This window comes from Saimiri boliviensis, chromosome 2 (assembly GCF_048565385.1).
Source record: "Saimiri boliviensis isolate mSaiBol1 chromosome 2, mSaiBol1.pri, whole genome shotgun sequence".
Lineage (NCBI taxonomy): Eukaryota > Metazoa > Chordata > Mammalia > Primates > Cebidae > Saimiri > Saimiri boliviensis.
In genome coordinates, this window is record NC_133450.1 from 205,293,320 (window position 1) to 205,308,876 (window position 15,557).

At 44.1% G+C, this 15,557-nt stretch overlaps 1 protein-coding gene and 1 pseudogene across 4 annotated transcripts in view; both read left to right on the plus strand.

Annotated features, from left to right (window-relative positions):
* Nucleotides 1-611: 611 nt before the first annotated feature.
* The window catches only part of HSDL2 (hydroxysteroid dehydrogenase like 2), an 87,420-nt gene continuing 72,474 nt past the window's right edge, over nt 612-15,557 (plus strand). Inside the window, exons 1-3 of one of the 4 annotated variants that reach the window (XM_074395182.1) lie at nt 612-747; nt 9,406-9,569; nt 12,332-12,430. In XM_074395182.1, coding sequence (XP_074251283.1) covers nt 731-747; nt 9,406-9,569; nt 12,332-12,430 — 280 coding nt within the window. In that variant the 5' untranslated portion in view covers nt 612-730. The remainder of the gene's footprint in view (nt 748-9,405; nt 9,570-12,331; nt 12,431-15,557) is intronic. The other 3 variants (XM_074395181.1, XM_039475122.2, XM_039475123.2) reach the window with 3 other exon arrangements.
* LOC120366450 (U6 spliceosomal RNA) lies at nt 4,430-4,529 on the plus strand (annotated as a pseudogene).

Genomic DNA, 15,557 nt, shown 5'->3' on the forward strand with positions numbered 1-15,557 from the left:
AGTTCAGCTTCTGACTGTGAATTCTTCCGCGCGACTTTTGCAAAGAGCTCTGTTCCGAGAAGCCGGCGCCCTAACGCAAGCTATCTACTGCCGCACGAAGCGAGGCTGGCGTGGGTCCAGATTCGGCGGGAGAGTGGAAGCGCGACGCGGGCCGGCTGTAGTCACAAAGGCAATTTCTGCCGAGGGCAAGCGTTCCTAAGGAGGGGCTGAGGGAGCGCCAGGCTCGGACGCAGGGTCTAGAAGACCCGAAGCTAAAGCAGCCCCAGAGGGTCCTCCAAGGAGAGGCCAGACCCTAGCGCGGGGCTCAGTCACCCTCCCAGTTCGGAGCCGGCGCTGGATCATAGCGGCGCGAGGAGAAACCAGTAGAGACCGAGAAAAGGCGGAAGTGGTGGCTGACGCTCCCCAGACGCTAGGCGCTGACCAGAGACTGATTGTCACCTTAGGACCCGTGATAGGGGCGGGGCGGAGTTGTACCTCAAAGCGCCTGCGCGGAGAGCGGCTCTCAGGGATCAGGCTGGGAGGCAGCTGAGCGGGAAGCGGAGCCCCGGAGGCTCACTACGTGCGCAGGCGCACTCCGCGATCCCGGCTTTTCAGCGCACCAGTTCCCTCAAAGGCCTCGGGGCGGGGCCTCTGGGGCCGGGGCGGGGATAAATGCGGAGGGACTGTCGGTCTTTCACTCGCCGCTCTCCGCCGCCCTTGTCCCTGCTATCTCCTCTGATCTACGAAAATCATGTTACCCAACACCGGGTAAGGCGGTGCGAGCGGCGCGGGGAGAGACCCTGTCGGGAGGAGGGCGCGTCTCGGTGGGGCTGCCGTGGATCGCCTGGGCTGGCCGACGCGGTGGTGGGAGGTCAAAGAGGCTGCCTGGGCACACTCAGAGCTGTGGTCCACGCTGGGCGTTGTGCACCGAGAGAATCAGCGGTAATGTGTGAAAAGGAACACAAAGTTTTGTATTATGGGTGCCAGCCGTGTGGAAACTTTTTCCACGGGTAAAGGGCCGAGGGTGGGTCACCCCGCCGCCCCCAGTGCCGGCCCTCCCTGGAGTTTAGCAGGAGGACTTGGCTGGCCGAGTTCTAGGTGAAAGGTCGCAGGAACAGCTCCAGAGTTTGAGTTTGCACTTGTTCCGAACGCTCAATGCTCGAGTAATAATGGAGTGTTTGAAAAGGGATTTCCAAATTAGAAACAAATTAAACCGATCTGAAAACATGAGTATCTTTTGGGCATTTTTTTTATCTTAAAAAACTGTGTTAAAATATGTATCAAATTTGCCATCTTAACCATTTTTTAAGTGTGTACTTTAGTAGTGTTAAGTAGATTCATAGCGTTGTGCGATCTCCAGAACTTTTTTCATCTGCAAACTGAAACTCTACCCATTGAACAATTCCTCTTACCCCACTCTGCTCATGCATTGGCAACCACCATTCTACTTTCTGGTTTATGTAAGGTGTGGGTATCTTGAGTTGGGCGATGTGTTGACAGATTTTGTAATTTGCCTGAAACATACATGCGTATAGCCAAAGACTTAAAACAGTTCAAAGAGCAGAGGGTAAAAAGTGAGTCTCCCCCGCCGGGTGCGGTGGCTCATGCCTGTAATCCCAGCACTTTGGGAGGCCCAGGCGGGCAGATCACGAGGTCAAGAGATCGAGACCATCCTGGCCATGGTGAAACCCTGTCTCTACTAAAAATGCAAAAATTAGCCGGGCATGGTGGCACGCGCCTGTGGTCCCAGCTACTTGGGAGGCCGAGGCGGAAGAATCACTTGAACCCAGGAGGCGGAGGTTGGAGTGAGCGGAGATTGCGCCACTGCACTCCAGCCTGGTGACAGAGCAAGACTTGGTCTCAAAAAAAAAAGTGAGTCTCCCATCCATAAATTCTAGTCCCTCATTTACCTTATGTTATGTTTCTATTTTGTGCATGTGTAACATATTTTGTATACATCCAGACACACACACACACTCACACACACCTTCTTAAAAATAATAGCAATCTCTATTGCTTTTAGTTGGTATGTGTTAGGACATTCTTTGCTTTTTTTTTTTTTTTTTTTTTTTAAGACAGGGTCTCCCATGTTGCCCACACTGCTGGCTTCTAGCCTCGAACTCCTAGGCCAAATGATCCTCCCTTCTTAGCCTCTGGAGTATTTGGGATTACAGGCATGCACCACTGTGCCCCAGGGACATACATATTTAGTACATGCAGATCTTCCTCTTCCTTTTTTTTTTTTTTTTTTTTTTTTTGAGATGGGGTCTTGCTCTGTCACTCAGGCTGGAATGGAGTGGTGTGATCTTGGCTCACTGCAACCTCCACCTCCTGGGTTCAAGCCACTCTCCTGCCTCAGCCTCCCAAGGAGCTGGGACTACAGTTGCGCACCACCAGGCCCAGCTGATTTTTGTATTTTTGGTAGAGACGGAGTCACCATATTGGCCAGGCTTGTCTCCAACTCCTGACCTTGTGATCCGCCTGCCTCAGGCTCCCAAAGTGCTGGGATTACTGGTGGGAGCCACCGTGCCTGGCTCTCTTCCTTTTGAATGGTTGCATAATATTCTGTAACAGCTTGAGGATCTATTGTTCAAAATGCTTGCTTCCAGAAGTGTTTGCGATTTCAGATTTTCAGACTGGATTACTTAACCTGTATATGAATAATACCCTTGTTTATTTAACCTGTTCCCTATTGTTGGATACTAGACTTTACAGTTTTCTGGGCACTCTCTTTGTTTCCATGATTATACTTGTATTTATCTATTTGCACATATGTAAGTGTATATATAGGATAAACTCCTGGAAGTGAAATTGCTGGATCAAAGAGTAAATGTGGCCCGGCACAGTGGCTCACGCCTGTAATCTCAGCACTTTGGGAGGCAGAGGCAGGCAGATCACTTGAGCTCAAGAGTTCGAGACCAGCCTGGCCAACATGGTGAAACCCCATCTTCATTAAAAATACAAAATAAGAGCCGGGTGCGGTGGATCAAGCCTGTAATCCCAGCACTTTGGGAGGCCGAGGCGGGTGGATCATGAGGTCAAGAGATCGAGACCATCCTGGTCAACATGGTGAAACCCCGTCTCTACTAAACATGCAAAAAATTAGCTGGGCATGGTGGTGTGTGCCTGTAATCCCAGCTACTCAGGAGGCTGAGGCAGGAGAATTGCCTGAACCCAGGAGGCGGAGGTTGCGGTGAGCCGAGATCGCGCCATTGCACTCCAGCCTGGGTAACAAGAGCGAAACTCCGTCTCAAAAAAAAAAAAAAAAAAAAAAAATACAAAATAACAAATACAAAAATTAGCTAGACCTGGTGGCAGGCACCTGTAATCCTAGCTACTCAGGAGGCTGAGGCAGAATTGTTTGAACCTGGGAGGTGGAGATGGCACTGAGCTGAGATGGTGCCACTACCCTGCCCTCCAGCCTGGGTGAGAGAGTGAGACTCCATCTCAAAAAAAAAAAAAAAAAAAAGAGAGAGAGAGAGAGAGAGAGTAAATGCACTTTATATTGATAGATATTGCCACATAACCCTCCAGAAGAGGTACACAACCAAAAGATAAAAGAGATCTCCTGACTTCACCTTCTTGCTGCCTTATGATGAAGATGCCTTGCTTCCCCTTCACCTTCTGCCATGATTGTGTTTCCTGAGGCCTCCCCAGCCACTCTGAACTACAGGGTCTCACTGTGTCACCCACGCCAGAGTGCAGCAGCATGATCTGAGTTCACTGCAGGTTCAACCTCCTGGGCTCAAGCAATCCTCCCACCTCAGCCTCCCAAGTGGTGGGGACCACAGACCAAGTCTCTCTCTTGTTGCCCACACCAGAGTGCAATGGCATGATCTCAGCTCATCACAACCTCCACCTCCCGGGTTCAAGTGATTTTCTTGCCTCAGTCTCCCAAGTAGATGGGATTACAGGCATGTGCCACCACATCCGGTGAATTTTTGTACTTTAGTAGAGACGGGGTTTCTCCATGTTGGTCAGGTTAGTCTCAACCTCTTGACCCCAGGTGATCCACCTGCTTGGCCTCTCAAAGTGCTGGGATTACAAGCATGAGCCACCGCGCCTGGCCAATTTTTTTTTTTTTTTTTTAACGGATGAGAGTTTCTTATGTTTCCCAGGCTGGCCTTGAACTGGTAGTCTCGGCTCCTTATGCACCAGGACAACAGGCCTGAGCCACCATGGCTCCCTCTGACACTTTCAGAGGAGTTTTGCTGACTCCTACCCTTATAGGAAACTTAAGATTTTCTAATTCTTTTCTTTTGCCTAACTTTCATTTTCCTATTTTATTAATAGGATACTTTAGATTCAGAGAGGCCTTACTGAATTATATAAATTAATTATCTATCCAGAACTAGAACCCAGGTCCCTTATTTCTCACCTTAGTACTTTAAATTAAGTCATTGTTGTCTTTTTTTTTTAAGGCTCATGTTTATAGAAAGAGAGGGACCCAGTGCTTGCTTTGACAGCACAAAATTGGAACGATACAGAGAAGATTAGCATGGCCCCTGTGCAAGGATGACACACAAATTCATGAAGCGTTCCACATTAAAAAAAAAAAAAAAAAAAAAAAAAAAAAAAAGAAAGAGAGAGGTCCTCTTTGTGAATTTCCCCCCCTATTTCTTAAGTGATTTTCCACATGGTAAATTAGGTTCATGATCTTGAAAAATTTTTCTTTCAGGTTCACAAACACAGAACTATATCACAATGCAACCTGTTTTAAAAGGCTGCATTTTCACCCAGGTAACACTCAGTTTGGTAGGCTATCATTTTGAAAACCAATGCCAGTGAACAGAAAACAGTTTTTTTCATTCTATGCCTTCCTATTTACTGAAAATTTCCAGAATGTAATTGACCTTTTTAAAGGTGGTTGCTGGGTTTTTTTTGCGATAATTTCCAAAGCTTTAATACTGACAGTAAACATTTCAGAAAGTTAGCAGTCGTATATTAAAGAAGAAAATATGTCTACAATAAGTGTCGTTCTAATGTGATGTGTGCATCAATTTACTCTTCATGTTTCCAAGATGTGAGGTCTTATTCTCAATCTCGATTTCCTCTAAAAACCAAATGGGATTAAAAACTAAAGACTTCAAGCCTACAGTTTTACTTGTGTATATATGCCAAGGCTTCCATGGGTTGGCACAGACCATGATAATGGGACAGCAGCCCCTGCTGCACAACAAAAAACGTTGTTACCATTAAAAAAAAAAAAAAATGAAGCCGGGCGCGGTGGCTCAAGCCTGTAATCCCAGCACTTTGGGAGGCTGAGGCAGGTGGATCAGGAGGTCAAGAGATCGAGACCATCCTGGTCAACATGTGAAACCCCGTCTCTACTCAAAATACAAAAAATTAGCTGGGCATGGTGGTACGTGCCTGTAATCCCAGCTACTCAGGAGGCTGAGGCAGGAGAATTGCCTGAACCCAGGAGGCGGAGGCTGCAGTGAGCCGAGATCGCGCCATTGCACTCCAGCCTGGGTAACAAGAGCGAAACTCCGTCTCAAAAAAAAAAAAAAAAAAAAAAATGAGATCTCCTAATCCCACATGTTGGCTAGCTGCAAAATAGTTAATGATGAAAATCTAACTAGAGAAAAAAGTGTCATCTCATTATTGTTAAAATTTGCATTTATCAGAAGTGTGGATTTGGATCTTTTTTGTATATTTAAACCAGGGACAATTTGATCCCCAGAGAACATTTGGTAATATATAAAAAGATTTTTGATAGTCACAATTGAATGGGGATGCTAATGGCATCTCGAGAATAGAATACAGGGATGCTGGTAAACATCCTACAATGCAAGCAGTCCCTACAACAAAGAATTAGGTAGTCCAAAAGGTCAATAGTGCAGATGTTGAGAAACCATGGTTTAAAGCCATCTGTGTATCTTTGTATTTGCCTGGCTTAACAAATGAGGTGTTTTTTGTTGTTGCTGTTTGTTTGTTTTTTTGATACGGAGTTTCACTCTTGTTACCCAGGCTGGAGTGCAATGGCTATCTCGGCTCACCGCAACCTCCACCTCCTGGGTTCAGGCAATTCTCCTGTCTCAGCCTCCTGAGTAGCTGGGATTACAGGCACACACAACCATGCCCAGGTAATTTTTTGTATTTTTAGTAGAGACGGGGTTTCACCATGTTGACCAGGATGGTCTCGATCTCTTGACCACGTGATCCACCCGCCTCGGCCTCCCAAAGTGCTGGGATTACAGGCTTGAGCCACCGCGCCCGGCTGTTTTTTTTTTTTTTTTTTTTTTTTTAAGCCACGGTCTCCCTATGTTGTCCAGGCTGGAGTTCAGTGGCTATTCACAGGTGCAATCCCACTACTGATCAGTACAGGAGTTTTGACCTGCTCCGTTTCCGACCTGGGTCGGTTCACCCCTCCTGGTGGTCCCCCGCTCCTGGGGGTCACCATATTGATGCCGAACTTATTGCGGACACCCAATCTGCATAGCACACTGCAGCCCAGAACTCCTGGGCTCACGAGATCCTCCCACCTCAGCCTCCTGAGTAGCTGGGACTACAGGCACAGGCCACTGTGCCTGGCAACAAATGAGGTTTTTGATTAATCTCTGAGGGCTCTGTGTATTTTAAAAATTTGTCTTTAGGCCGGGCGTGGTGGCTTATACCTGTAATCCCAGCACTTTGGGAGGCCGAGGTGGGCAGATCACGAGGTCACGAGATCGAGACCATCCTGGCTAACACAGTAAAACCCCGTCTCTACTAAAAATACAAAAATTAACCAAGCGTGGTGGCGCTCTCCTGTGATCCCAGCTACTTGGGAGGCTGAGGCAGGAGAATGGCTTGAACCTGGGAGGCAGAGGTTGCAATGAGCCGAGATTGCGCCACTGCACTCCAGCCTGGTGACAGAGCGAGACTCATCTCAATTAAAAAAAAAAAAAAATTTTGTCTTTTATCATGTTAACAAATATTTTCCACAGTTTTCATGTTGCGTATGTACTTTGATTACACTATTTATTTAACATGAAGAAACGTTTGTGGGCTGGGCGCGGTGGCTCAAGCCTGTAATCCCAGCACTTTGAGTGGCCGAGGCTGGTGGATCAGGAGGTGAAGAGATCGAGACCATCCTGGTCAATATGGTGAAACCCCGTCTCTACTAAAAATACAAAAAATTAGCTGGGCATGGTGGCGTGTGCCTGTAATCCCAGCTACTCAGGAGGCTGAGGCAGGAGAATTGCCTGAACTCAGGAGGCGGAGGTTGAGGTGAGCCAAGATCGTGCCATTGCACTCCAGCCTGGGTAACAAGAGCGAAACTCCGTCTCAAAAAAAAAAAAGAAACGTTTGTGAAACCAGTTATCAGTCTCTTAAGGCTTTTGCATTTTTGTGATAAGCTTTTGAGTTAAACCAAGATCTATCTTTCTTTCTTTTTTTTTTTTTTTTTTTTTGAGATGGAGTCTTGCTCTGTCAGCCTCTGAGTTAAACCGTGATCTACTCTTCCTTTCTTTCCTTCTTTTTTTTGAGATAGAGTCTTGCTCTGTTGCCCAGGTTTTAGTGCAGTGGTGCGATCTCGTCTCACTGCAACCTCCACTTCCTGGGTTCAAGTGATTCTCCTGCCTCAGCCTCCCGAGTAGCTGGGATTACAGGTGTGTGCTACCATGCCTGGCTAAGTTTTTTTTTTTTTTTTTTTGAGAGTCTTGCTTTGTCTCCAGGCTGGAGTGCAGTGGCATGATCACTCTTCCTCCTTCTCACCAAACTAGTTACTCCTCATTTTAAAACCGATTCCCATTTTTACCTCTGACCTCTTACTTCCGGAGTGTAATCCTCTCAAGTCATGCAAGAGCTTTATGTTCTTTTATTAAGAGACCTGCTAATATATTACCAATCTCAGGTCATACCTTTTCCTTTGTCATTGTCACTTTTGCTCTTCACTCTCCATTCTTTTCCTTAAGCAGACTTTTAAATTCACCCTTAGAAAGTAAAGAAGAAAGTGCTTTTCCTTGCTGTTATCTTACTTTATTATTTTATTCTTTTTTATGAGTTTACTAGGAAATTATTTTAGATGTCTCCTTCTCACTTAGCAACTGAGTAAGCAGAAACTGAACTTAATGAAATGATGGGAGGCTGAGGTGGGAGGATCACATTAGGCCAGGAGTTTGAGACCTGCCTGGGTAACATACCAAGACCCTGCCTCTACAAACAATTTAAAAAAGTAGCTGGGTATGGTGGTGTGTGCCTGTAGTCTCAGCTACTTGTGAGGCTGAGATGGGAAGATCACTTAAGCTCAGGAGTTCAAGGATGCAGTGAGCCATGATTGCACCACTGCATTCCAGCCTGGGTGACAGTGTAAGACCTTGTCTCAAAAATAAAATAAAATAAAATACAGAAGTTTGAGACCAGCCTTGGTAAGATGGTGAGACCCTCATCTCCATTTTAAAAAATAAAAATATAAAAAAAAAACAAAGCACACAAATAATGAAAAGGGCTCAGGGAACCGTCAGCACATTTGAATCAGAATATTTCAGATCAACCTTCAGCAATTTGCGATTCTTCTCGGTTTGTTTATTTAACAGCTCTTTTGAGATGCGATTCATGTAACATACTGTTCACCCATTTAAAATATGCAATTCATCGACTTTTAGTATATTCACAGAGTTGTGCAACCATCACCACAGACAATTTTAAAAACTTTTCATCATCCCAGAAAGAAATGCTTCAACCCTCCATGGTCAGCCCCCAATCCCTCCCACTCCCAGCTCTAGATAATCTCTGATCTTTGTGTCTATAGGTTTGTCTATTCTGGACATTTCATATAAATGGCATGATATAATATGTGGGCCTTCGTGACTGGCTTCTTCCACTTAGCAGAATGATTTTGGTTCATCCATGTTGTAGCTCATAACAATATTTTATTGCTAAACAATATTTCATTGTATGCATGGCTACACCACATTGTGCTTATCCATTCATCAGCTGATGGACATTTGGGTTGTTTCCACCCTGGCTTTTATGAGCATTCATTGAACAACTATTTGTTTTTAGATAATTTCTTCAAAGTGGTATTTAGTCATTGTAAAAAAAAATTGAAAAATATTAAAGAATATAAATAATATGATAAAATTTATTCATAATCCCAACACTCAAAAAAAAAAAAGCTTTATTAACACTTTTTCTGTGGGGGAAAAATGCATGTTTATGTAATTTGTTTTATAATTCTTCCCTTCTCTTTAAGACTTACTTTGCATTTAAACAGATTTTGTTTGCCAAATCACAGCAAGACTGGCCAACTGCAGTTGTCATAAATAATTTGTCATTGTGCCATGAGAGTACAGTGGCGTTATCTGCCATTTGATGAGCATGGGGAGGGTTTAGAGAAAATTTCAGAGGAGGAAACATATAATATGAAAATATGCATGAGCTTCTGATACCTGTCAGTAAATAATTGGGTATTCTAATAAGGTGATGTTTGTTCTGTTTTAGGAGGCTAGCAGGATGTACAATTTTTATCACGGGTGCAAGCCGTGGCATTGGCAAAGCTATTGCACTGAAAGCAGCAAAGGATGGAGCAAATATTGTTATTGCTGCAAAGACCACCCACCCACACCCAAAACTTCCAGGCACAATCTATACTGCTGCTGAAGAAAGTGAGTGTGACAGTGCCATTTGATGAGATGTCCTCCTAGTGGTTTCAATATATGGAGAATTTGCTGGAGAGTTCAGTTAAAGCTATTTGAAAGCTACCTTGAAAATAATTTTATCTAATTAAAGAAGTATTTATGTTGTCACCTTGGGGCAGTGCTTCTGACCATTTTTCTCTTCCAGCACTTTTAAGCAATATGAGAGTCTCCAGTTAAAAATATTATGGTTGGGTGAGGTGACTTACACCTGTAATCTCAGCACTTTGGGAGGCTGAGATGAGTGGATCACCTGAGGTCAGGAGTTTGAAACCAGCCTGGCCAACATAGCAGAAATCCCGTCTCTACTGACAATACCAAAATTAGCCAGGCATGGTAGTGCACGCCTGTAGTCCCAGCTACTCAGGAGGCTGAGGCAGGAGAATCACTTGAACCCAGGAGGTGGAGGTTGCAGTAAGCCAAAATCACGCCACTGCACTCCAGCTTGGGTGATAGAGTGAGACTCAGTCTCGGAAAAAAAAAAAAAAAGAAAAATCTTGTTTTATGAGGGCAATGGTTCTTGGATGGGAAGGGGAGTTAGGGAGTGGAGTGGAGAGGAATTTGATTGGTGAGTGGTGTGAACTCTTTGAAAAAGCTTTCCATGTTATTTATTCCCTGCACAGTTTGCAAGTCATTTTAATACTTTTAGTTGACAAATAATTATCACATGCTTCTATTTAAGGCATGGTGCTAGACACAGAGCCAGGAGAGGGGGCTTAAAAATTCAACTTTAGTTGACATTGCTGGTTTTGTTAGTCATATTCAGAGCTCTGTGGTTAAGTTAGAGGAATGCATGTGAAGTGCTTATGAGTGAAATGATATCAGGGATTTGCTTTTTTTTTTTTTTTTTTTTTTTGAGACGGAGTTTCGCTCTTGTTACCCAGGCTGGAGTGCAATGGCGTGATCTCGGCTCACCTCAACCTCCGCCTCCCAGGTTCAGGCAATTCTCCTGCCTCAGCCTCCTGAGTCGCTGGGATTACAGGCACGTGCCACCATGCCCAGCTAATTTTTTGTATTTTTAGTAGGGACGGGGTTTCACCATGTTGACCTGGATGGTCTCGATCTCTTGACCTCATGATCCACCCGCCTCGGCCTCCCAAAGTGCTGGGATTACAGGCTTGCGCCACCGCGCCCGGCCTAGGGATTTGCTTTTTTGCTTTTTTTTTTTAACCTGGGTGTGGGTGGGCTGAGGACAAAAAGGGCATCAGCCAAGGGATTTACTTTAAAACACACCAGCAAAAATAAAATAGGGGAAAGGAAAGATAAACATCTTAACTGGCAAAACTAACAATCACTGAAGATAGGTGATGGATTCTTATTAGTTTGTTATAGTATCTTTTTTTTTTAGACGGTGTTTCGCTCTTGTTACCCAGGCTGGAGTGCAATGGTGCAATCTCGGCTCACCGCAACCTCTGCCTCCTGGGTTCATGCAATTCTCCTGCCTCAGCCTCCTGATTAGCTGGGATTACAGGCACGCGCCGCCATGCCCAGCTAATTTTTTGTATTTTAAGTAGAGATGGGGTTTCACCATGTTGACCAGGATGGTCTCGATCTCTTGACCTCGTGATCCACCCGCCTCGGCCTCCCAAAGTGCTGGGATTACAGGCGTGAGCCACCGTGCCTGGCTTGTTATAGTTATCTTTACATTTTTGTATACTTTAGAATATTTCCACAATAAAAAGTTTTTTAAAATTACTTTCAGCTGGGTGAGGTGACTCATGCCTGTAATCCTAGTACTTTGTGAGGCCAAAGCAGGTGGATCACTTGAGCTCAGGAGTTCGAGACCAGCCTGGGCAACATGACAAAACCGTGCCTCTACAAAAAATAGAAAAATTAGCTGGGCCTGGTGGTGCATGCCTGTAGTCCCAGCTACTTGGTAAGCTGAGGTGGGAGGATCACTTGAGCCCGGGAAATTGAGGCTGCAGTCAGCTGTGTTTGTGCCACTGCACCTTAGCCTGGGCAAGAGAGTGAGACTCTGACTCAAAAACAAAAACAAGGCCGGGCGCGGTGGCTCAAGCCTGTAATCCCAGCACTTTGGGAGGCCGAGGCGGGTGGATCACGAGGTCAAGAGATCGAGACCATCCTGGTCAACAAGGTGAAACCCCGTCTCTACTAAAAATACAAAAAATTAGCTGGGCATGGTGGTGCGTGCCTGTAATCCCAGCTACTCAGGAGGCTGAGGCAGGAGAATTGCCTGAACCCAGGAGGCGGAGGTTGCAGTGAGCCGAGATCGCGCCATTGCACTCCAGCCTGGGTAACATGAGCGAAACTCCGTCTCGGAAAAAAACAACAACAACAACAAAAAACAAAACAAAACAAAAACAAACAAACAAAAAACTTCCTTTCTTAGCTTTTTAAAAAAAACTACAAGGAAACCCCCAGGAAACCTTTGCTTTTGTTTTTTAATAGTATTGGCCTAGCTAGTCTGTCCTACTATATGGCAGAGTCACTGGTGGTAAGATAGAGTTATTATATTGATTTTCTGAAACAGGGTACTTTTTCTTTTGACTGTGACGTTGGAATCAAAGGTATAATATTTAGGCAGGGTGTAGTGGCTTACGCCTATAATCCAAGCACTTTGGAGGCCAAGGCAGGCAGATCACCTGAGGTCGAGAGTTCAAAACCAGCCTGACCAACATGGTGAAACCCCATCTTTTAATAAAAAATAAAATAAAAATAAAAAAGAAATGTATTAAATGCTTTAATGCTTTTTGGTTTTGTATCCTTTATAGTTGAAGCAGTTGGAGGAAAGGCCTTGCCATGTATTGTTGATGTGAGAGATGAACAGCAAATCAGTGATGCAGTGGAGAAAGCAGTTGAGAAATTTGGAGGTAATACTTTCATTCTGAAAAAATTATTGAATATTGGTAAAATAAAGGTATAACTATAATGTTAATTTTAAAATTTGTTTTGATTTTTGCATTTTCTGAGTCTTTGGAGAAATATGTATTTGCTCATGTAGAACATGGTTTAAAACCACCGACGAGGCTGGGTGTGGTGGCTCATGCCTGTAACCCTAGCACTTTGGGAGGCCGATGTGGGCAGATCACTTGAGGTCAGGAGTTTGAGACCAGCCTGGCCAACATCCATCTTTACTACAAATACAAAAGTTAGCTGGGCATGGTGGCAGACGCCTATCCCAGCTACTCCGGAGACTGAGGTGGGAGAATTATTTGAACCTGGGAGGTAGAGGTTGCAGTGAGCTGAGATTGTACCGCTGCACTCCAGCCTGGGTAACAGAGCAAGACTCCTTTTAAAAAAAAAAAGAAAAAAAAAAAAAGAGAGTATGGAATGATAGACAGTGGAGACTAGGAAGAAAGAAGGGACAGAAGCAGGTGGATGATGAGAAATTACTTAATGGGTATGATGTTTGCTCTTTCGGTGATGGATACCCTAAAAAGTCCTGGACACTTCACAATCTATATATGTGAGAAAATGCACTTGTACCTTATACATTTATTTTTGAAAAAATTCTTCCTTTATATGCAGAAATCTCATTCTTCACAAAGTTCCCTCACCATGCCAACTAATCAGAAGTGTATTTTTCTTTCTCTGATTTCTTAAACCATTCCTTTGATCCTTATCTTACAGTATTTTAGATCTTAGTATTGCTTTTCTCCCCAATTAGTTCACAAGTTCCTAGAAGGGAGGTGTTGGAGGTTGAACTAAGAGTTTCATGGTATCGTAGTAGAGTATCTAGGCATGTTCAAGTCCTGCTTAAACCATGACCACTCTCTCTGCTAATATCCTGGAGGACCATATGTACATACGAGGGACACTGGCCAGCGGAAAATGAGGTAATAATGCCTTAGTGTTAACAAGGCCATGCTTGTAATCCCAGTACACAGTGCTGTGGGGTCCTGGACTGAAGCATAGAGCTTTGGCTCAAGTGGAGCCTCTTCCCTTAAATCCAAAATCTTACCCCTAGCCAGCAGCCTTTCCTGAAGTAATGTGAATGCCTGTGTGAGAAGAGGAGAGAAAATGCAAAATTTTTTTTTTGTCGAACTGACGGGGCCCTAAATGTAAAGTGTGCCATACTCAAATGCAGGATATTTTATCTAAAATAACGTCACCTAGTAGTAAAAGTGGTTAACTAGTGCCACTTAGGAGTTGATGTAATTAGTTTATCCACTAGTTTTTAGGGAGGAACTAAGGGGAGAAAGTTGAGGCTTTTCATTCTCCCATATTCATTCAGTTTTAGTTCTTTCTTTCTTTTCTTTTCTTTTTTAGACAGGCTCTCACTCTGTTACCCAGACTGGAGTGCAGTGGCATGATTGTGGCTCACTGTAGCCTTGACCTCCTGGGCTCAGGTGATCCCCCAACCTCAGCCTCCTGAGCAGCTGGGACTACAGGCACCTGCCACTAGGCCTAGCTAATTTTTCTATTTTTAGTAGAGATGGGGTTTCACCATGTGGACCAGGCTGGTCTCAAACTCCTGACCTCAAGGGATCTACCTGCCTCAGTTTCCCAAAGGGCTAGGATTACAGGCATGAGCCACTGTGCCCAGCCTTGCATTTAGTATTTAATTTTTTTAAATTGTGGTGAAATACACATAACATAAAATTTATCATCTTAACTATTTTTAAGTGTACAGTTCAATGACAACCAAGTGTATTATATTGTTATACAACCATCATTAAGTGTACTTTACAAAGACTAATAAAGACCAGGTAGAAGCAAAGAAAAATGTTTGACATCGTTTTTGTATTTTACCATTTTCTTTTGTTTTCTTTTTTTTTTTTGAGACGGAGTTTCGCTCTTGTTACCCAGGCTGGAGTGCAATGGCGCGATCTCGGCTCACCGCAACCTCCGCCTCCTGGTCTCAGGCAATTCTCCTGCCTCAGCCTCCTAAGTAGCTGGGATTACAGGCACGCGCCACCATGCCCAGCTAGTTTTATTGTATTTTTAGTAGAGACGGGGTTTCGCCATGTTGACCAGGATGGTCTCGATCTTTCAACCTCGTGATCCACCCGCCTCGGCCTCCCAAAGTGCTGGGATTACAGGCTTGAGCCACCGCGCCCGGCACCATTTTCTTTTAATGTTATTTCACTAAGCGTATTACTATAAACAAAACATGTTGCTTATAGGTAGAAACCGATAGAATTCGTAGAAATAGTAGTTGCTGTAGATTTATTTTGTGTGTGTGTGCATATGAGCCACTAAAACAAAATAGATCCACTTTGATGATTTGCCTCGGATTGAAACAGTAGGTCTTTCTCTTTTCCCAGTTTCCAAGACCAGAAAGGAGCCTTTCCTTTTAAGTCAGGGGTCTTGGGGGAAGGAGGACTACTATGCTTGGAAGGAGGACAGGCCTTTGAACTTTATGCTAGAGAGGAAGAAAGACTTTAAGGAATTTTATCCGAAGTTTATGGAGACAGGGGACAACCAGGAGGTAAGAGAATAGATAAGGGTGGAAGTTACAAACCACTAAAAACTAAGCCTCCATGTTGTTTCACATGGAGCTCTGGCGATTGGCTGTATCTCCATTGTGCTAGTGAGAGTCATGCAGGTGCTATTTTGAAACACCTACCAGTCTTGCACTGGTAGGTGGTCAGTCATATTATCTAAAAGAAGTATAGTCACGCATTGCTTAATGATGGTGATGTGTTCTAAGCAAGGCATTATTAGGTGATTTCATGATCGTGTGAATATAAAGTGTATTTACACAAACCTAGTCTATTGCTTCCAGGCTACAAACCTGCCTAACATGTTTCTGTACTGTAGGCATTTGTAACACAATGGTGAGTATGTATCTGAACATATCTAGATAGAAAAAAGAATAAAAATGCAGTATTATAAACTTAGGGGACCATGTTGTGTATACGGTTCATTGTTGACTAAAATGTTAGGTGGGGTACATGACTGTATTTGTGAATCAACTAAGGGTTCAAGAGAGAGTAAGTGCTTTTTTGTGTGCGTGATAAAAAGTCTTAAAAAGTGAAATTGATTATTTTTAAA